The 21,590-nt window shown below is 42.6% G+C and overlaps 2 protein-coding genes across 4 annotated transcripts in view; one reads left to right on the top strand and one right to left on the bottom strand.

Annotated features, from left to right (window-relative positions):
* Nucleotides 1-1,134: 1,134 nt before the first annotated feature.
* On the bottom strand, nucleotides 1,135-5,932 carry Ankrd49 (ankyrin repeat domain 49). Its single transcript, XM_032909392.1, has 3 exons — nucleotides 5,789-5,932; nucleotides 3,867-4,216; nucleotides 1,135-2,902 (listed from the first exon to the last, which is right to left on the bottom strand). Exons 2-3 carry the CDS (start codon nucleotides 4,125-4,127, stop codon nucleotides 2,441-2,443), a joined length of 723 nt encoding a protein of 240 aa, XP_032765283.1. The 5' UTR covers nucleotides 4,128-4,216; nucleotides 5,789-5,932; the 3' UTR covers nucleotides 1,135-2,440.
* A 2-nt stretch (nucleotides 5,933-5,934) lies between these two features.
* Nucleotides 5,935-21,590, top strand: part of Mre11 (MRE11 homolog, double strand break repair nuclease) — a 46,594-nt gene continuing 30,938 nt past the window's right edge. For 2 of the 3 annotated variants that reach the window (XM_032909391.1, XM_032909389.1), the window contains exons 1-8: nucleotides 5,935-6,018; nucleotides 6,711-6,826; nucleotides 8,115-8,247; nucleotides 10,991-11,151; nucleotides 15,815-15,902; nucleotides 17,148-17,289; nucleotides 19,661-19,775; nucleotides 20,273-20,458. In XM_032909391.1, the coding sequence (XP_032765282.1) occupies nucleotides 6,807-6,826; nucleotides 8,115-8,247; nucleotides 10,991-11,151; nucleotides 15,815-15,902; nucleotides 17,148-17,289; nucleotides 19,661-19,775; nucleotides 20,273-20,458 (845 nt within the window). In that variant the 5' untranslated portion in view covers nucleotides 5,935-6,018; nucleotides 6,711-6,806. Of the gene's footprint in view, nucleotides 6,284-6,710; nucleotides 6,827-8,114; nucleotides 8,248-10,990; nucleotides 11,152-15,814; nucleotides 15,903-17,147; nucleotides 17,290-19,660; nucleotides 19,776-20,272; nucleotides 20,459-21,590 lie in introns of all 3 variants that reach the window. The other variant, XM_032909390.1, reaches the window with a different exon arrangement.

The following is a 21,590-nucleotide window of genomic DNA, read 5'->3' on the forward strand; positions in this document are numbered from 1 at the left end:
AGAGATATTAAAACTTCTTTGGAATGTTTCCCCAAGATTAAAGAAAACTTTGCTTATAAACTGAGTTACTTAGCTGGCATAAACTGGAAAGTAAAAGGTATGTAACACAAGTCAAAGTGAGGGCCTTTTGTGGACAGGAATCTCGTAGTCATTAAAAGAAAACTTAAGGAAGCAAACAAGGCAGAATGGACATCTAGGAAAATGTTCTCTGAAGAGTAGTCAGGTCAGCTCCCTGTTAGGGATAAGGGAGGTGCAGAGGTAGGATCATTTCATCATCCTGGGCTAGATAGCCAGTTTGGGTTACACGGAACCTTATATGTAAAAGCCAAAACCAAACATTTTGATTATGGAGGCCTCATTGGCCTGATACTCACCCAGAAAGGTAACAACAGCAGGGACACAGCTCATTTCCAAATTGGAATAGAGCCAAAGGCTGCTTGAGTCCCAGGTAACTATGCGGCCTTAACTGTCTCTGGAGCTGTGTGCAGTCTCATCCTGTCACTTCTCTCAACTATTCCAATCACTAGTATTACTCTCTTGGACAGACCTAAATGACACTGCCTTCCATTCCTGTCAAAGCCCTTGTACTTGAGATACTTAGGAAAAGATCTTTTCAAGTTATTGTCATTTCTGAGATTGCCATCTAATCCAATTCATTACCTTTTAAGGGACAATCCAATATTGTTCTGATAAAACCCATCACATACATACATACATCTAACAAAATTTGATCTATGTGTTGCCTTGCCTGCATGTCTATGCATTGCATTCATCAATGCCTATGGAAACCAGAACAGGGCTTTGAATCCCCTGGAACTGGAGTTACAGATACTGTGAATTTCCATTTGCGTGCTGGATATGGGTCCTCTGGAAGGGCAGTGGCTGCTTATCTCTTTATTTCACAGACATTTGGTTAAACTTATCTAAGGTAGATGAGGTACCTGGGCTGGCCCAGACCAGAATGACATAGCGCTTTTGATAACAGCTGTTTTAGTACGTTACTTTTTTCCTTGCTGTGACCAAACACTTGAAATGCCGTAAGGAAGAACATATCTTATGTTACAAGACAGTCACTGTGGTGGGGAAGGAACAGCATGTGCTACTATCTAGTGAGGAAACAGAGACAAACACTGGTTCTTGGCTTGCTCTCTCTTTATTTAATCTGGGACTTGAGCTCAGGTGATGTACCACCCACATCAGGATATGCATCCTTTCTTCAGTTACTTTTCCAGAAACTCCCTCCTAGACATGCTAGAGGTGTATTCTAAGTTGACAATGAGCCCTCAGTGCCCTTTCCCTAGGATTCAAATTCTCATGTTCAGAAGACCTCTTGGGAATACAGAGGGGCTAGGGAGTCCATCGAAAATTACGTTGCAGGCACCAAGAAGATTAAAAGTTAGTGTAATTAAACAAACATGCCATAGATCTGGTGAAGTCATATGCAGGTTGCCTTCTGCATCGTCAAACTTGTATTCTATTTGTATTTACACTGTTACTAGCCACACTATGAGTTTTGTTTGTTTGTTTGCTTGCTTTTGTTTTTGTTTTAAGAAAGCCTGAGCCACTTGATATTCTGGTCCCATATGACAATCACTCCTCACTGTTAGAATTCCTGTCCTTTTTCCTTTGTCATGGCTTGTAGAAAATGAGGGCTGTGGGGTAGTGCTGGACATTTCCTGGAACTCATGAGCAATGCCCAATCCTGCAGGAAGGAAGGTGAACACTTTGGAGGGCAGTTTTAATCTTTTGGACCAAGGTACAGTTTTGTGCATGTCTAAATGGAGACACTGTCTGGTCATAACAGTAAGGGTCACATGGGTTGACCAGGGTGAGGTAGGACTGTCCACAGGATTATGAGTGTGGTGGGGGAGGCAGTGTAAAACATTCAAGAATTAAGCATCTCCCTAACTGCTTTTCTCAGAATGGCCTACATCTTAAAAAACATCTAAACATTCCACTATTTTTTTTTTAAACTTACAAAGATGTTAAGTCACTGACTTTTTAGTGTTTCTTGTTCAGAAGGAAAGCAATGGAGATGCAGAGAAGACAGTTGAACTGCACCAGTATGTTGAAGATGAAAATTTGGAGTTAGTTTATAAAAATACAAGTCAATAGGCTAAACTGAACAAGACCCAGGGTATGGGATATTTAAAAATACTTTTCTCTTGGATCAGCACCAAAAAATATCCTTAGTTTCTGTATTACCCGTGTCCAGTAAAATTACTTCTGATAAAATCACAAACTGCAGAATTCACCACAGATGCACCCAAACACCTCTCAGAGACATTTGACATCAGGTCAGGCAGCTCGCCTGGAAGAAAACCATGATACATACAACAACTTCTGTAGTGAGACATCTGTTCTCTGTACATGGGAATATTTTACATCTCACACATGGGAGGCACTGGTACTTTGAAACTTAAGAAAACTACTAGAGTCATTAAGGCGGAGGTGAAGTGTTTGTACAGCCTTCCGCGATTTCAAAGAGGTAGTGATAGATGCTTGTCCTCCTGGCGATATCAGAAGCAGTTTCTCGTGAGTTGTTCTTCAGCTCTGGTTTGATGTAACGATTCATCAGGAGGAGTTCCAGGGTGTCTCTGCTGTCTCTGTTCCCAGCAGCAAGGTGCAAAGGGGTCAAAAGGCCTTTTGTCTGGGCGTTGATGTCTGCATCATGCTGAAGTAAGAAAGAGGCCACCCTGGTGTTATTCCACTTACAAGCACTGTGCAGCGGTGTCCAGCCATCTATGGTCACTGCATGAACATCTGCCCCCTGCGCCACCAGCTCACGAACAACATCTAAATGTCCGCTGTAGGCTGCGCGGTGAAGAGGGGTATATTCATCTTCATCTCTGGTGTTCACCTCAGCGGCCTTCTCAGAGAGTAGTCTCTGCACTGTAGCAAGCTAATGAGAAAAGAGAACTTTACAAAGTTCAACTCACAAAAGACAATGAACACAGACAATTACACCATTCAGTGGCTTTAGACTTTAGGATTCTTTTGTAGTGGCAGAGGGTAACTGACTAATAACAAGGAAGTTACAGCTAATTCCACTCAGGAGTGACTCAGGAATCCGACTATGATTATCACCAGAAGCTATCACATTATCCTACCCTAATAAATGCCTGCTGCCCCATACCTGGACCCAGATGGAAAGAGGGCTTATCTGTATATTTCACCTCTAAAGCAAGTCTAATTTTCCTCTATCAGATTGTATCAATATACATAGTGTATGATGCAGAAAACAAAAAAGAAACTGCTTTTAACAGTAGAATAAAGCGATGTTGAAGCAATCTAGAGACTAAAGAACTCATTTCCTCCTCCAGACGATGTGCTCATGCAGCTGGCACCACCTTTGGGTCTGCTCTATGGACTGGACAGAGTACATTGTGCTCTGGGATGGAAAAGCTACTATAAACTGCAAAACCCTGAAGTAAGTTTTTACTTACTAACACGGATACGCAAGAACTTAATAAATGAAGTACAAATGGTCAAGTGAGAAGAGCTGCTTCCAATGGTGCCTCCTCGCAGGACTTTGTGAGGGGTAAACAAGTGCAATAAGACCCTTGGTGGAGTTGGCACCTGTCCTTAGTAGTGCTGCTGTGCAGAATGACCCTAACAACTTAGAGGTTCATAATTAGCCCCAGACACCTAGAGCCAGCTTAGAATGCAATGTGCACTTTCACATACACTGTTTCTTTTGACACTCCTGTAAATGAGACAAATGTTAAGCTACCATTTTTAAAGACAGGAATTCCAGGGTCGGCACTGGTGGGATGTGCCCAGAGGTAAGATGGAGGTTCAGGGACAGGGCTCTGGGCTCTAACCAAACGCTTTTCCAACTACTACATAATGGTTTCTTTTTTTACCCGATTCTTTTCAGCAGCCCAAAGAAGCAATTTGCTTGGCTCTTTCTCCAGCTTTTTTTCTTGCAGTTGATACCACTCTTCGTTTTTTTCCTCTTGCTCATCATCATCATCAGAATTGCCTGCCCAGAGACTCTGCGTGCCAGTGGGAATCAGGTGTCTGTGCGTTTCCAACAATTCAAGCTGGTTCAACTGTTCAGAAAAGCTTGCCACAGAGCTTGCCAGGTCTGGGCTTTCATCGTCCTTTACCTTTTCTTCTTCCATTTTTACTATTCTTCTAACTCAAAAGCATTTCAAGTACTAGGGCGCAATCTTTAAAGAGATGAATTATGTCTACATTGTTTCTTTCTAACCTAAAAACACAAACACAACAGTCATTAGCACGGCAGTAACAAGACAGTATCAACGGCATGGACACCAACCTTACAAACAAGCCAGGTAAATTCTATGTCACAAAGGCTTTGGTGTTTTCTCATAATATCATTAAATGTACTAAATACAGAGATCTATCTTTCAAAAATGTTCTCTGCTAAGTAAATGGATACAGCTATCTTGATTTGAATCTAGGAATTTAGGTATGTTAAGACTGATGGACTCCAGGCACTGAGTATACAGGAGGACCATAGTTTACCCAGTCCTAAAAGACTAGTCTTCTGCTAAACTGCCATATTAATTACAAACTGACATCAGCTTCGGGAGTTACCTGCATATAAGCCTTAAAGAAAATGAGAAGTTACTTTGAAAGCCATCAATCTTTTAACAATGTTTGTTGAACTTAGCAGTTTTTCCTTGTTATTGTGAAATGTTACCACTTTCATTCTATTGACCGACTAGATTCTAATGTTTATTACTTCAGGTGCTATGTCTCATATTGTTCTGCCATTAACCTTTTAAGGATAGGGTCACCGTTAACAGATTATTGTGCCATTTGTATGTAACCTGCACTCAGAACTTTTGTATCACTAAACTTAAGACCTATCACTTACTTCATTTTGCTCTGAATGGCCTCTAAGAAGAACTTAGTTATACACACTCTTCATGGCTTTGTTCTACTTAATTTCACATGTTTAATATTATGTTGTTCTATTAAGCTTCATTACTAGTGTCAAGAGCACCAGAATCATGACCAGTAACTTCTTAGGGCCTATAAATTCCACTAAGGGGTTTGTATGATTTTGGATCAATTGTCTTTTTTTATTTTAAAATAGAGCTACCAGAACTGTTTTTTTTTTTTTTTGATGTTTTCAATTTTTCCTTTCACTTCCAGCTTCTAAAAAGCTACCATGTCAATCAAAATTAACGCTTAACAGATATCAATAGCCAAAATATGGCACAGATCTCAGCCCTCCTTCCCACATCTGAAAATGCCATATTAATTCTGAACTTATCGTTTCAGATGGAAGGTACATATTAAATTGTCTTGATATGCTTAATTCAAAAACCAAATGTATCTCCTTGTCTCTGGGTATAAAGCTCGATGCATACATACTGCTATGGAGGAATAGGATGTGTTTCCTAACTTATAGGAACACTCCATTTTGAGAAAGGTACAAACTGTTTCAGTTGTTATCTCAGTGAGGTGGAAGCCCACGCCCCATCTCAGAGGCCTGCGCTAGGGTTCCAACAGATTAAGACAAATTACGGGACATCAAGACCTTCTGGGGTCCTGAGGGGTCTGATCTAATTAAAGGTTCCAAATTATTTTTACTGCACTCTCTTCAAGGTTCTCTGAGCACACAGAGCAAGCCAGATATGGTGAGCTGAGGATTCTGGGGCGATTGTCAAGGGACGCAGGGAAGAAAGGTCTTTGTCCTGTTAAGGCGAGACCTTCCGAATCCCAAAGCGAAGAAACTGCCATGGTGCTACCTGCGAGGTGGCCGGCCGGCCACAGCTGCCCGCCCCACCGCTCCGGACACACGCCTCACCTTTCACAGAGAGAACCTCGCCGAGAACTTCGTTTCCGGGTTTGCTTCCTCTGCATCTTAGGATTGGCTCCTGTGAGCCATTCTGTAGCCAATGAGAATCTAGAAGTTCTGTGACGTCATGCTACCACTGGCTCTCGCGAGAAGTACGGATGCCGTTCTCCCGCGCCCAATTTAGGTGTCTGGTAGCGGTTTTCTTCTCGTTCTGACGACTCCTGCCCCTTTTCCCCGAGGTAGAGATAGCCTGTGGCCTCGCTGGTCGGCTCTGACAAGTTCAGGTTGGGGTAACTTAGGCCTTGCTACGGTCTTGTAGCGTGTGGGTCCCGGGCGGAAGCCCCGAGTGCGTGGAGCCGTCAGGGAAGACCGGCCGGGTGGGCTGGAAGGGATGCGGGCTCTGCGTTCCGTTTCAGAGTCCCTCGGGTAGAAGTTCGTCTGTAGTGGCAGCACCGCCTTCGCAGAGTGACCACTCTGAGCTGTCTGTCACCGTGGATCCGAAAGGTGTTTCACGTAGACTACATGTTTGGTTGTTTATTCTGGCTTTAAATGTGTGCTGCCCCACAAAAGCCATGTTAATGTTAAGAGTATGGGGTGGTCTCTGATTCAAAGCCCTGCGTGGTGCAGCTTAAAATTATGCACTTAAAAAGTCACATTTGATTCTACCTGTCCAAAGATGTACTATACACCAATCTCAGGAGTAAAATAGGAGAGAAGTAGTCGTGATAATGCAATTAGGACGCATTATGCAATTAGGATGCATAAAGATGTGATTTTCTGTTCTTAGATTCTTATAGTAAGTCTTGAAGACGAAAATGGGACTTTCTCAAAATTGCCAGTGCTTGTTCAAGAAGTCTACCCTGCAGCTGAACTCATGTTGGTGAAATATGTGCAACCTGTATAATATGTGCCTTTTGGTATTTATTTTTAGAGTTTGGAATCGGGTGTTTTTTTTCTGACGTACCTGAACACAGAACCCCAGGGTACTTGGAGAGGAACCTGGTCCTAGAGGAACTCTACCATAAAAATGAGCCCCGCAGATCCGCTGTAAGCCTGACATATTAACTGTGATGACCTTAAGAGAAAAATGACATTTTAATAAAAATAGCAACAGAATCTCATAGTGGACAAAATATCACCAAAATTGTGTGTACCATGCTTAATTAAAAGCACATACTGTATGCTTATTAACAAAAGAAAATAAAATGAAGCAGCAGATGAATGTGTTGCAGTAATTATTACTTGGCCATGCAGGGAGCCGCATGCTCCTGTGCTTTGTCTTAAAGAGCCGAATCTACAAAGAGTCTTTTAGAATAAGTTGCCCTAGTTGAAGTGAATTTGAACCAAATGGAAAGAAATAAGAGGACTGTAGAAGTTAGGTCAGTGAAGTCCTTCAACATGAACGGAATTTCCCACTCTGGTTTCAAGTTCTTGGTCAAAACTAGTTGTGTAGGGTTAGAAAGATCAGCATTTGCATAAGAAGACTAATAATATTCCTTTCTGGTTAATTCTGAGGTCTAATGAGAGTGGAAGGATATAGTTGTGTGAGCTGAGAAGTTTGTGGTACAGCCAGGGCTTCGTGAATAAGAGTGTGGAGGTTTCTGACTTGAGTTATATACAAAACTGAATTAATTATAATTGAGTGAAAATAGCCTCATTTCTAATGCCTTTTAGTCTTGTTTCTGCTACTGGTTGTGTAATGAATGAGTTTCTTTCTCTGTGTTAGGCCTTATTTTTTAAGAGATAGTGTTCCATGCTTGCTTCTTTCTCTGTGGGGACGGAGATAAAAAGTATCTTAAAGAACTAAACTTAATGATAAGTTTAAGTGAGTGTTAATAACTGTTAAGCTGCTGGTTTACCTGAAAGTATTCCATTTTGTTATTTGGCCAAATGATTGTTGAAAACTAGGTGGAGAGCAGAGTCAGGTAGATGTCATCAGAGTTTGGGCTGTAAGGAGCTAGTGTATTAGTATCAAATCTATTCTTCACTTAAAGGAAGACTTTTAAGTGACTTCCTGGAAAAGTGTGCAGTCAAATACTAAACAAGCGGGCAGACAGACAAAGCCTTTTGGATTTTTGTGGCGCTATCTAGGGAGCAGACCTGACTGCATAAAACTGGTTATAACAAGACTAAATTTCAGAGCAGACAGGGAACACTTACAAGTGCCACTCAACATTTGCTCTGTATTGAACTTGTGATTAGAAAGCTGTGACGCTAAAGATCTGTTGAGCACTGCAGACTTTCATGCCAAGTCTGAGGCTAAAAAATATGATTTTGCATTCTAGTTGCTACTGTTTATTTTATGCTTGTTTATTTTGTTCTCTTCTTTACACAGTGATGATGAAGACACATTTAAAATCCTGGTTGCCACTGATATTCATCTTGGATTTATGGAAAAAGATGCAGTTAGAGGAAATGACACATTTGTGACATTTGATGAAATTTTAAGACTTGCCCTGGAAAATGAAGTGAGTTTGAGTTACATTTGTGTATGCTCTAATGTACTTCCTTGGTTAACGGGCTCTTTTCCATTAAGTCAGAGTTAATTATATAACCTCATGCATTAGCATTTCTTGGCTAAATACCAAAATACTAAAAACCTGGTAAAAATTTTGAGTTCTCGTGTTCACAATTGGAGCAGAAACTGATGTGACAAATAACCTTCAAATTTAGAAACACAGGGTGTTTAGTGATGTACCAACCTGTTACGATTTCTACCTGAATTAAAAAGTTGGCTGTGGGTTTTCAAAGAACATCTATCCAGCCAGAATGTGAGACAACAGTTCCCAAGCAGTCCAGTACAAGGTCACAGTTGTACATGGGACACAATTTCCTGGCACTTTGGAGGTAGAGAAGATTGGTGTTATATGAGACCAGTTCAGGGGGTGACCTTTAACACGTGGTTTTAATGATGAGCGACAAGGAGAATGTATGTTCAGCATGGAGCAGAATTGAGGGCACAGGTATAAGACAACATGAACGTATGTTAGGGACTGGTTCGGCTTGCCTGTGTGCTGTGTGTGCTGAAAAAGGACTGAGAATGTAGCTCAGCTGGTAGATGGCTTGTGTACCAAGCACAAGGCCCTGGGATTGGTCCACAGCCCTGCATCAGACTCTAGTGCAGTGGCACACCTGTAATCCCAACACCAAGGAGGAAGAGGTTGGAAGTTCAAGGTCATCCGCAATTACTGCAGTGCTTTTTTTTTTTCCAGAGCTGGGGACCAAACCCAGGGCCTTGCGCTTGCTAGGCAAGCGCTCTACCACTGAGCTAAATCCCCAACCCCTACTGCAGTGCTTTTGAGGCTAGTTTGAACTACATGGATGAGATCCCATAGTTTAAAGTAGAATGCCAAAAGGTTAGAACTGAGAGGGTTTGAGAAGTATTACTATGCAGTCATCGGACTCAGTTCGTGCTCAGTGCAGAGGGAAGTCTAGCAGCCTGGTACTGGAGATTATTTTAATACTTTTAAAACTGGTGGTATTAGGTGTAGAGAAGAGTGACTATGAGAGATGTTACAAAGAGAAAGCGTTCATAAGTTAATTTTTATTAACTTACGAACCTGGGTGCCTGCTGGTGGCATTGGTTTAAAAGATCTAACTGAAGGAGAATCTGTCAGGGAAGGTGTTGAACTCTAACTTAACCAGAATAGAGTTGGAGATGGCAGTGGAGAATGTCCCAGCAGGTGAGTGAGAGTCTGCAGAGCCCAGGAGGGAGCAGGAGAATAAACATAGGTGCTCTCCCTACTCGGCCGTTTCCCTTCAGCTTGCGTGCGAGACCCCGAGTGCCCTCTGCTTAGTAGTGTATTGTTGTATGATGCCTGAGAAGACTTAGCTCTGTACCAGGCACCCACCTAGACCAACCAGGCTGTTGATCTTTGCCCTAAAATTTCCACAGGCTCCTAGCAGCCTGCATCCTCCCCAGAGTAATGTCACTGCTGTGAGATAAGAATAAAGAGTGGGTACTGGTTGTTGGTGGCACCCACCTTTCATCCCAGCATAGGCAGAAGCAGGCAGATCTCTATGAGTTCAGCTAACTGCTTGCTCTGCCTACTGTAAACCACTTCCTTCTGTGGGAAAGGGGATGGGAGTGAGAGACAGTTAGGAGGAGTAAAGCAGTTTTCCCACACAGCCTCAGGTTCCACTGAAGCAAGATGATTGTAGTGCCCACCTTTAAATATCCTTCTTCTAGCCCTCTAAGGCTTGGCATGCTCTCGGTTTCATTCTCTAAGGTTGTTATCCTTCTGGAAGCAATAAGAAATCAATTGCAATCTAAATGATTGGTGGAGTAAACTAACTTGCACCTTGAGTAGGATACAGGAAGCTTAGAAATCGGTTGACTCTGCTGGTTTTGTGTTCTGTCACGCTAGATTCTTTCCCTTAGGGGAGTAAAACTTCACGGAATCCTGAGCATGCTCTTTTGTAACTTTGGGTTTGGGAACACCTCCCCCCGAGCCTGGCTGTTACTGCATTATCCATTTCTATCCCTTGTTTCCTGATTCCCTTCTCTGTACACTCCATGCTGCATCTTCCAAGTGCATGCTATATTTGTCCTTTAGCATTTTTATTTATTATATTGACTATTTATTTTTGAAATCTAAATTCTTGACTTTTAAATTCTGTTGTAGAATCCTCGCCTTCCGGCTATTCTTACTACTGTGTTCCTTGATTTTTTTTTTTTTTTTTTCCCTGCCTGAGACAGGGTTTCTCTATATAGCCATGGCTGTCCTGGATCTTACTCTATAGACCAGGCTAGCCTTGTCTACAGTCTGCCTGCACACATTGCATAGTGGTATGTGAGTCCATGTGTTCATGTGTGCATGTGAGGCCAGAGGTTTATGTGGGATATCTTCTTCAATTTCTTAACACCGTATTTTTTGAGAGAAGTCTCTCACCAACCTGGGGAACTTATCTACTAAAGTTCCCTTGACTAGTAGAGCATTAGAGATCTGTTTTAGTGTCTTCTGAATAATTAAAAACCAAACATCTTTCCTTTTTGTTGTCTGTCTCCGTTCCTTTGTGCTGTGAGTGAACCTAAGATGTCATGGCAGGCCCAACCATACCACTGGGTTACCCCTTCCCCTCAGTTCACTGTGTTGCTAAAGCTGGTCTCAAAGTAGAAGGCTGAAGTGCAACCCTCTTTCTATCTTGTCTATATTTTAAACAATTTTTGCCTTGAACTTACTAATTTTAACACTGTTTTCTTTTGATTAGGTGGATTTTATTTTGTTAGGTGGTGATCTTTTCCATGAAAACAAGCCCTCAAGGAAAACCCTGCACAGCTGCTTAGAGCTGCTTAGGAAGTACTGTATGGGTGACCGCCCCGTGCAATTTGAGATCATCAGTGACCAGTCAGTCAACTTTGGTTTTAGTAAGTAAGTACACTTACATTTGAGGGACGGTTTTCTTGGGTGTGATGTCTGTGTTCTTGCTGGCAAAATACCCTTACAAAGCAACTTTAAAAGGAAAGGGTTTATTTAGCTTATAATTCCATGTTCCAGTTCATCATTCAGGCAGCTAGTTTTCTCCACAATCAAGAACAGAGAGAGAGAGAATGAAAACATACATGCTCACTGTTCAGCTAGCTTTCTGTAGGCTCATACAGTCCAAGACTAAAGCTTAGGGAATGGTGCTGCTCATAGTGGGCTGTGACTTCCCCTATCAGTCACTGTAAGGTAGACCATTTCCCACACATGCTCACAGGCCAGGTGGCACTCCTTCAGTGAGACTCTTCCCAGGTGATTCTAGATTATGTCATGTGATAAAACTAACACATTATCTACTAGTTCTTTTGATTTCATTCTGGGCAGTTTTACAGTAGTGCAGTTCTTTGAGTTTTCTGTGTCATTAATTTGTATTTCTGAACTAACATTGGGACTAAGTTTCTAAATCTGTCATTCTCTTTTATATCTTGTTTTTTTTTTCTTATTGTTTTTGTTTTCTATTTTAAACTTGGTATTTTTTATCTTTTTTGATGTGAATTATGCAAGTTACATATCTATTCTAGCTATTAAGCCATTTTGTAGGCTGGTATATTTTCTCTCGTCAGTTCCCTTTAGCTGTGTTATGGTTTGTTGTTGTCAGATGTAGTTTTGATGTAGTCACATACAGGATTCTTTTTGTTTAGGACCATTGCTCTTGGTCTTATACTACGTAAGATTTTTTTTTTAAGTAAACTCCCATGTTGGGGATGGATCCAGTGCCTTGTGTATATTACACATCTACTTTCCCACTGCTTTTGTTTTCTTTTTAAACACGTAAGGATACCGTGTTACCTTTGAGTGAAGTGTGTTCTCAGTCTTATGTGCTGTCATTCTCTTTCTTTTTCTCATCTTTGATGACTGTGGTACTGGTCACTGTTTGTAGTCGTGCTGACCTTGGTGTTAGGCCAAGATGTCTTCAGGTTTCTCCAGTATAAAGCTGTTTTTCTGTTCTTGGTTAGAGGTGAGTCCCTAAGTCTAGCCTACACTCAATGGGCAAGGATTAAAGTCCACCTCTGGCTGGGGTGGGGGCGAAAGCCTTTAATCCCAGTACTCAGGAGGCAGAGGCAATCAGATCTCTGAGTTCAAATTTATTCAGCCTTGTTTGTAGAGGGGGTTCCAGGATAGCCAGGGCTGTTACACAGAGAAACCCTATCTCAAAAAAAAAAAAAAAAAGAAACAAAAACAAACCAAACAAAAACAACAAAGAAACCCAAAGCAATTGCACCACCCCTGGAGGGAGGAAGATCAAAGGACCTTGGCTATTTGTTCACTTTCCTGTCACCGAGCTCCTTCCTAATGCCTCTGTGTTTCACAGCATCTTTCTGGATTATTCCTGTTGGCCTCAAACTCGAGACCTCTTGCCTAGTGCCTTTGCAAGCTGTGGTTATACTGTGCACTCTGTTCCTTTCCCTCCTGCCTTCTCTGTGAAGTAGCTTCTTTAGGCATTCGTGCGTGATGAGGTCTTACTCTTAGTGCTGTTGATCTGTTGTCAGTGTAATCGCTGGGAAGCCAACAGAGCACGGAGCTTAGGAACGTTGGATCCATGCATTGCCTGGATGTGGTCATGCATGTTTGCCATCTCATCGTCTGAGAGGCAAAGGTAGGAGGCCAGTGTGGGCAGGCATCAAGTTCAAGGTCTGTCTGGCCTGTGTTGTGAGAACCTGTCTCCCCAACTTCCAAAAGAGCATGGATTCTGGATGGTGTCAGTTCAAATCCTGGCTCTATCATTTAATGGTCACATGACTAAGTCATTCACTTACCTGTTCTCTCTCAATTCCATTGTTTTTAAAGGGACAGAATTGTGCCAGGTACATTATGGAGATTTGAGTTAGTGAGAAAGCTACTTAGACTATTTTATCCTGAAGAAATCATGTAGGTCACTGAGACACTCCTTATGCTCTTCAGCCTTTAACTGTAGGCTGGACTCTGCTTACCTGCTGGGCTTCAACATACACTTACTTTTCCTTTGCTCATAGTGGTGCTGGGGTTGATCCGAGACTTCACATGCCAGGCTCCCCGTCTGCTGAGCTGTGTCCATCATCCTGCATTTTACCGGATTGTTCTTCAGCAGTTTTAGGAGGTTGCTTTTTTTTAAAGACAGGGTCTCCCTGTGTACTTTTGGCTGGTCTGGATCCCACAGTGTAGACCTACAGAGATCCTACTTCCTCCTCTTCCCAAGTGCTGGGATTCCATGTGTGTGCCCTATACTGGGCTTACTTTCAGGAAATTCTTATCCATTACCTTTTTAAAATAATAGCTTTCCCTTGCTTCTTCTGAATGCTTTTATCCTTTAATCTTTTGAATTTAAATTCAAAATTCAGTCTCCCCTCCCACAGTTCCTCATCCCATTCCTTCTCTCCCTTGTCTCCAAGAGAGTGCTCTCCCTCCCACCAGGCCTTCTCCTTACCGAAGACCACAAGGCTCTCAAGGATTAAGTGCATCTTCTCCCACCGAGGCCAGACCCCATAGATCGCTGCTGTATTTGTGCCAGGGGCCCCTGACTGGTCCGTGTATGCTCCTGGTTGGTGGCTCAGTCTATGAGAGCTCCCGGGGTCTGGGTTAGTTGAGACTGCTGGTCTCCCTGAGGGCTCACTCTCCCCTTCAGCTTCTTCAATCCTTCCCCTAATTTAACCATAGATGTCTCAGTCCAATGGTTGGGTGTAAGTTTCTGCTTCTGTGTCCATCAGCTGCTGGTAGGGCCTCTTGGGACAGCCATGCCAGGCTCCAGTCTGTAAGCACGTCATAGCATCAGAATCGGATGGATCCCAAGTTGGGCCGGTCACTAGAGCACCTTTCCTTCAGTCTCCTCCATTTTTGTCCCTGCTGTTCTTTTGGACAGCATCAGTTCTGGGTCGGACATTTTGACTGTGGATTGGTAACCCCGTCCCTCTACTTGAGGCCCTGTCTATCTTCTGGAAGTGGGCTCCTAGAGTTCCCTCTCCCTACTGTTGAGCATTTTGGCTGAGGTCGTCTTTTATTCCTTTACTCCCTTTGATATGAACACTACCTTCACTTCATCTCTGCATTCCGGTTTATTCCCCTTCTGGTTTCCTAGGTCATACAGGACAAATGGACAGACACAGAAGGGAGACTCTGGAAGTGGTCCGATGAGATTATAAGTAATTTAAAGTGTGGCTCACGAACTGGCAGAGCTGGAAGACACTAGGGACTCCAAAAGGAGCCTCGCGTCCCAGGCCGCTAGTCTTTCACACCTTGGGAGAAATAGCTATTAGTCATTGAGAGTTCTACAAGAAATTGATTAAATATTAAAGAAAGTCTGTGTTGGTGGCTATCTCTTTCCCTGCTGGAAAGAGTGAACTTTATGAAGGTTTTAGATCTTAGAGGTCTATTACTTCCCAGTTACCAGCTATCCACAACTCATACAAACAACTTGTGGTTTGAATTTATTCAAGATGTCGGGTACAAAACCCAGGAGCAGGAAAAAAGATTGATACTTTGTCTTTTTAAAAAGAAATATATTTATGGCAAATGACTCCTGGAATAAACTTAAAAGCCATAGTTCACTAAGGAAGAGTACATGCAGCTCAGCAAAAATTAGGGCTGAATTTCCAGTGACTATTTCCTTCAAGTTGATCTTAAAATCCATTAGTTTATAAAAGGTGGGGGAGGAAGGTACCTAGTGTACAGAACTGGAAATAGCACCAATGCTTCTCAGGAGCAGCTGCCGCCTTTGTAAGGCATCAGAGGGGGCGAGACTGAGTGCTTGTGTCAGTCATGGTATAGACAGACACTTCAGTGCGCATTACAGTTACCCAAGACGCCCGGGTTTGTGCCCAGTCTCCATGCCAACTGCTGAGGTGTTGGAGCGTGGCATGGGCATTATTATTTCCTAAAAGATCCCCAGCTAATTAGAGTTTGTAGTGAGAATTTAGAACCACTGGTGTGGATTTAAAGGGTTGATAAGAACCATGCTGCTGAGGTTGGAAGAAATGACACATCCTTACCAGAGTCTAAACAGTAGGGATCTACCCAAGGCTCTGGACAGTATCCATACACTAGAACTCATGCAACTGACAGAAAGCACAGGGGAGCGCTCTGTGGAAAGATAAGCAGGGGCAGAAAGCCATACTGTTCTAACATGTGTAAGAAGGAAATGTGCTTTTTTATACATGTACAGATAAAGTTTTAGACAGGCATAATAGAAATGGCTCACCCCCCACTGTCCCAGAGAAGAGAACCTGATGTCTAGGGGAAGGAATATGCAGGGACTAAGCTGCACGGAGAGACAGTGGAGGTCACAATGGGCTATGAAACGTGGTGTTTTAGATTCCAACATGCACAGATCCTTATACAAAGGGGTAAAAATTTGAGAGGCCTACTACTTGCCAGTTATCAGTTGTCTACTGTTTTATATAATTCATATGCTTTAATATACTTTCAAACTCTTTAATTTAACTAAGTTTATTTCCAGCACTGAGCTGGGGTTGTCTGCAGATGTGGGAAGCTGCCTAGCGCATTAATTACCACTTAGAAGAAAGTTTTGGGGAAACAGCGTTTATCTCTTACAGAAACTTTCACTCTGTTTTCTTTTAAGGTTTCCATGGGTGAACTACCAGGATGGCAATCTCAACATCTCCATTCCAGTGTTTAGTATCCACGGCAACCATGATGATCCCACAGGGGTAACTATTCTCTTGGAATCTTAAAAATGACATTGAATATATTGGTGCAAGGCATCTAGCTTTTTTCTAGTATTGGCAGTTAAATTGAGCCATGAATTCAAATTAATTTATTTTCATTTATGGCTTTATACTTCTTCATTCGTTTTAATATGGAATAAGAATTCTTACATGAAAGAGCGAGGCCGAATTTTTCCTTTGCAGTACTGGGGGTAGAGAGGAGGCTCTGACACGTGCCAGGTTATAACTGCCATCTTCAGCTCTGGTTTCCCTTTTTATTTTGAGACAAGATCTCATTATTCTCAGGCTGGCCTTGCTTGTGATTCTGCCTCGGCCTAGAAGGACCTGGAATTACAGCCCCTGGCACGGGGACTGCTGGAGCTTTGCTTTTGTTCCACTGGCATTGGCTGACAGTGAGTTGCTAGGAGGAGATGATTGCCCACACAGTGACGTGGTGCTCCTCAGCCTCCTTGAGCTCCCGGTGCTCATTGTAAAAATGACCTCTTTTAGTATTTTAAATCTAGATTCAATTATTTTATTCCTTGTTTGATATGGAAGCAAGACTAACAGCCCTAATAGAAAGTATATTTGTGTCTTCCCCGTCATTGTAAGTCATTAGTTTAATTTATGCTCATGTATCCCCCAAAACACCAATCAATCAATCAATAAATAAATAAATAAATAAATAACCAACCAAACAAACCCATTTTATGAGACCTACTTTATATTACGAAGTTCTTGTTTCACAGCCGAGTTTGTATTTTTTGGTGGCCAGGCCATCGTGTTGTGACGACGTAGTAGCTTTGGTGGCCAGGCCATCGTGTCAGTGATGACATAGTAGCTTTGCATCTGCGGGAGCTTGCAGCTGCTGTAGGTGATGTGTGCTTAGAAGGAAGTAGCAGCCTCTTCAACAGTGGGGTTTAGTTTTGAGAAGACACTGTCCTAATGTGTTTTTGTAATTATAAGTTAATGTCCTTAATCTAAAATTATTAAGCCAAAAGTGCTACAAAAATCTTAAAAGTTGAGATTCAGAAGTTTTTGGTTTTAGATTCTGTTTGGTTTTGGTTTTTCACCTTGGGATTCTCACCTGGTGAGATCTGCACAGACGTTCTAAAGTCAAGAAAATCCACATTCTGAAAACACTTGGATCCTAAGTTTTGTGAGTGTGACACACTGGTGTGCAGGGTGTGCTGCTCACCAGACCACTGATTTCTGCAGACACACTCATGCTCTTTGAAACTTTGACAGGCAGATGCCCTCTGTGCCCTGGATGTTTTAAGCTGTGCTGGGTTTGTGAATCACTTTGGACGGTCAATGTCTGTGGAGAAGGTTGACATTAGTCCAGTTCTGCTGCAGAAAGGAAGCACAAAACTCGCTCTGTACGGCTTAGGTAGGTGATTGATTTAGGTCAAATGCAATTCCATTGTCCATGTCAGCAGAGAATGTGTATGTGGTTGGCAAATAAAGTACTAGTGATGGTTTGGACCCAAAGGGGGAAATTGGACAATTGTGATTATTTCTTACTGATTTCTGTAAAAGATGGTGGGATTTTCTGGTTAATGTTCTTAGCATTTCTAAAGACTGATCGTTCTTCATACCTAATGGCAGTTTTAGTAGAAAAAACAAGCAAACAAAACTTTGCTTAGTTCCTATTCTGTTTTGAACCTTTTGTTTAGAGTCCCATTTAGGAAGCTGGATGACAGAAGTGCAGACTGGTCAGTCCCAGGAGGCTAGGAGAGTTCAGAGCATCCTGACAGTACAGTGACACTGGCCTTTGTAGTTCGTGAGACTGAAATGCGGCTGTCGTGAGTTGTGACACACTAGACGAAAGAGACGGAGGAGGACCTATTAACAGACTGTATATGTTAAAATTAATTTCGGTACTTACCTGTTTCAGTGATCAGAAGAAGATTATTTCTGTGTCTGCTGTATTAGAGGCTCACATTACCTAGTCTACAACTGACATCTTACTATAAAGCGGATTCAGAGATGAGCTTTATCCTGGGTGTGCTATCATTGCTTGTGATCTCAGCACTGTGGAGGGGAAGAGGGGAGAATGCTTGGGGCTCACTGGGCAGCAGTGTAGTGAAATCAAGGTGGATGCACCTGAAGAACGATACTCAAGGTCGACCTCTGGTCTCCACCTACAGCACTTCACTGAGTTCACTTCACTGATTTCTGTTTGTTTGTTTGTTTGTTTGTTTGATTTTGGTTTCTTTGAGACAGGGTCTCACTGTGTATGTAGCTCTGGCTGTTCTAGACCTCATTATGTAAACCAGCCTGGCCTCAAACCCATGTTTTTCTGCTTCCTGAATGAGAGTAAAGGCATGTACCACTCTGCTGGCTTCTGGTTTACATCTCTACTGTCCTGTGGGAAAGGTTTTTTTTTTTGTTTTGTTTTGTTTTGTTTTTTATTTTTTTGTTTTTTTTCCTAGACCTTATTGTACATGAATGAAAAACTAAGTATTATTTTTAAAGAACACAGTTTTAAAATTCTGTATATTTTGTATTTCAAGTATTTTTGAGGCTAGAAATAATGTACAAAGCCCATTCATTGTGCTTTTATGTCTGAATCTGAGGTAGAAGGAGACAGACTTTTTTCAGCGTCTGCAGTATTTGATAGGTTTCCAGAAAAAAATGGCTTGCTCTCTTACTTCTGACCTGTGTCTGGGCTGTTATGTGGGGCACCCTCCCGTCTTGTCTGCCTCCCACGTTATTTTACCTTGTTCTGTCCTCCTTAACTGGCGTCTGCTGCATCCTAAACCCAAAGCGTGTGCTTTGTGATGGCCGAGTTCTCCGAACCCTCAGACTTCTTGGAACCACACCTCTGCCTTCGCCTCCTCCAATGAAGCCCGTCTGAAGCCTGCTGTCCTGTGTCCCTCACAGGTCTCACACCTGAGGGTGTGGGGTAGAAGTGGGGGTCCCTGTTCCCCTCACATCTACAATCTCAACAATCTGCTGTCTCAACATACTCAGCTCCAAGGAAGCCGCTGCCATTGCAGGACGCCTTCCCTTCCCTTAGCCTGTGCCTTCAGGCTTTACCAGCACTCCCAGTGTTTACATGTAGGCCCTCCACCAGCCCAATGGGCCTGTGTGCTGGGTGGGGCCTGCCCCACGTCACCTCACAGTGCACATAGCTCACACACATCTCTGTGTCCAGACACTGGCTGTTCTCTGTAGTCAGCATGCGCAGTGGTAAACCATCCCCAGCTCGAACTTATTTCTGTTTTGTTACTTGTTTTCTTGGTGGCTTCTGCTAGGCCAAGGCAAGTCTCTTAGTATAGGAAGAATTATTTAAAACCGTTAAATTACTAAAAACATAAAATCAGTATATGTAATAGTATTATACTTTAAAATACAGTTTAAAAGTCTCATCCTTTTTAAACTTTCACTATCTCTGTGCACGTTATTGGTGTATCACGGTTTAAAAGCACATTTCTTTAACATGGTGAGAGAATGAGGGAGGGTCTTCCTAGATGTTCTAGTGGGATGTAAGCATAGGAGATTCCTTTATTTCTGCTCACACATTATCCTGATTTCCAGGGTGCGAAGAGTTTTCTGAATGCAGCTGAGTGCTCTTGTGCATAAACCTGGAGCGTTTGTTAATAGATACATTTATACATGTGACTCCAAATTCACATATATAGCTGAACAGGAAATATACCCTTTAGAGAAACGTATTATTTAGGAGTAAAACCCTATTAACCTTTTAAATCCACAGTAGGAAAACAGTTTTAAATTAGTGCCGTGTCCCTTCACAGGGTCCATTCCAGATGAAAGGCTCTATCGGATGTTTGTCAATAAGAAAGTAACGATGTTGAGGCCTAAGGAAGACGAGAACTCATGGTTTAACTTATTCGTGATTCATCAGAACAGGTAACAGCGCTCTGTCAGTTTGTAAGTGAAGCACTGAGGTTCCAGGCCTGACTCCTTCACACCACCAGGACAGATTCATGTGGGGCTGTCTGTCTTCTGTGACTTCAGGCTGAACCTAGTTCACAGTATTAATACTTGTCAGTGAATGTTTACTTGGAATGGGTGAGACACGAAAGTAACTGAACAGACACCAATGCAGCAGGGTGGTCACCATCCCATCTGTCCCTCATGTCCCTTAGAAACATTGCTGCAGTCAACTGTTGTGTTTTCCTATCCTTACCTTGGAATCAACCACTTCTCCAATGAGTCCTGATTGCCTCTGTTGCTAGCACTTAGAACTAACATGTGAGCTAAGGTGCGCTGGTTGGTTCTAAATCTCTCAGCCCTATCAGGGAACAGAGTTAATGTGTAGTAGCACATGTAAACATGCCTAATATCTCAGCTGTGTATGTGCACAAACACACAACCATAAATCCTGCTCTTAAACCTTGGTGTAGGAGTAAACACGGAAGCACCAACTTCATCCCAGAGCAGTTTTTGGATGACTTCATTGACCTGGTCATCTGGGGCCATGAACATGAGTGTAAAATCGGCCCAACCAGGAATGAGCAGCAGCTCTTCTATGTGTCTCAGCCTGGAAGCTCGGTGGTGACGGCCCTTTCCCCTGGAGAAACTGTGAAGAAGTGAGTACTGTAATATTCTAAGTCAGCTTTTCAGAAACCCTTGCTACAGTCTGATCATCCCACACCGATGCTGTCGGCAGCAGAGGACAGCTTGTTTAGATTTTAGATTTCATTTATGTGCGTATGTGTGTAAGAGAGATCTCTGTGTGTGAGGGTACACATGCTGTGGTGAGGTCTGAGGACAGCTTTGTGGAATCAAGTCTCTCCTTCCACTTTGTTTGGGTTCTGGAATCAAACATGGCTTGCAGGTAAGCCATCTCACCTGCCCTGAGGTCCCTTGTGTGTGAGGGTTGGTTGTTGTACTTGCTCTGTGTTAAGGTTAGGGGGTGGTTTTCTGCATTTTGTCTCATTTATAAAATAAAAAATGAAAAAACAAATGCTGCGTTAAGAGAGGAGCATCAGGGGTTGGGCATTTAGCTCAGTGGTAGAGCACTTAAGGCCCTGGGTTCGGTCCCCAGCTCCGAAAAAAAGAAAAGAAAAAAAAAAAAAAGAGAGAGGAGCATCAGTATCTATGGTTCACTTTGAAATACATCCAAAAAATAAGGTGGAGGATGATAGGATAGTGGTTGAGTAGATAATTTCATAAATACTTCTCTGTAGCATCTGGGAACTGGGTAAAATGTGCTCCCTGCCAAAGCTCTAACTTTGCTGTGCATCCATTTTTTTCCATAATAAAATAGAAATCATTTTTCTATAAATTCATGATCTTGAATATTTCTGTTTAGCTTTTCTGGACATGGTCTTGCTCAGTTACTGAGGCAGAACAGGGTTGAACTGGTTAAGTGCCAAGGTTCTTCCTAGCCCCGAGACTCTCGTTTCCTCTTCCTCTGTGGCAGGGAACACAAGGGGGAACAGCACAGAGAGCGGTCATGTAAGTCACATAGTCTCAGTCTACTGCTGAGCTGTAGTGGCAGCCATTGGGGTAAAACATCCCAGGTCAGCCTTGGCTCACTCGGGACCCTCCTAGAGTTGATGTTCCTGAATTTGCTTCTCTCAGCCTTCAGTTCTGCAGCCTCACAGGGTCAGTCTGCTAGAATTTCCACTTAGGTGTGAATAGATTTAGCTAGGACAGCTTAACTGGCCACTGATAGACCCTTAGAGGAGCCATGGCATGGAAGGTCTGACTTGACGC

The sequence above is a fragment of the Rattus rattus genome, chromosome 8, assembly GCF_011064425.1.
Source record: "Rattus rattus isolate New Zealand chromosome 8, Rrattus_CSIRO_v1, whole genome shotgun sequence".
Taxonomy (NCBI): Eukaryota; Metazoa; Chordata; class Mammalia; order Rodentia; family Muridae; genus Rattus; species Rattus rattus.

What these genes read in the sequence shown, in the direction of transcription:
- Ankrd49 (XM_032909392.1), bottom strand. Translation starts at nt 4,127, where the DNA reads ATGGAAGAAGAAAAGGTAAAGGACGATGAAAGCCCAGACCTGGCAAGC. An exon ending in GGGCTGCTGAAAAGAATCGG is followed by an intron (nt 2,903 to 3,866) that starts GTAAAAAAAGAA and finishes TTTTCTCATTAG; the next exon opens with CTTGCTACAGTGCAGAGACT.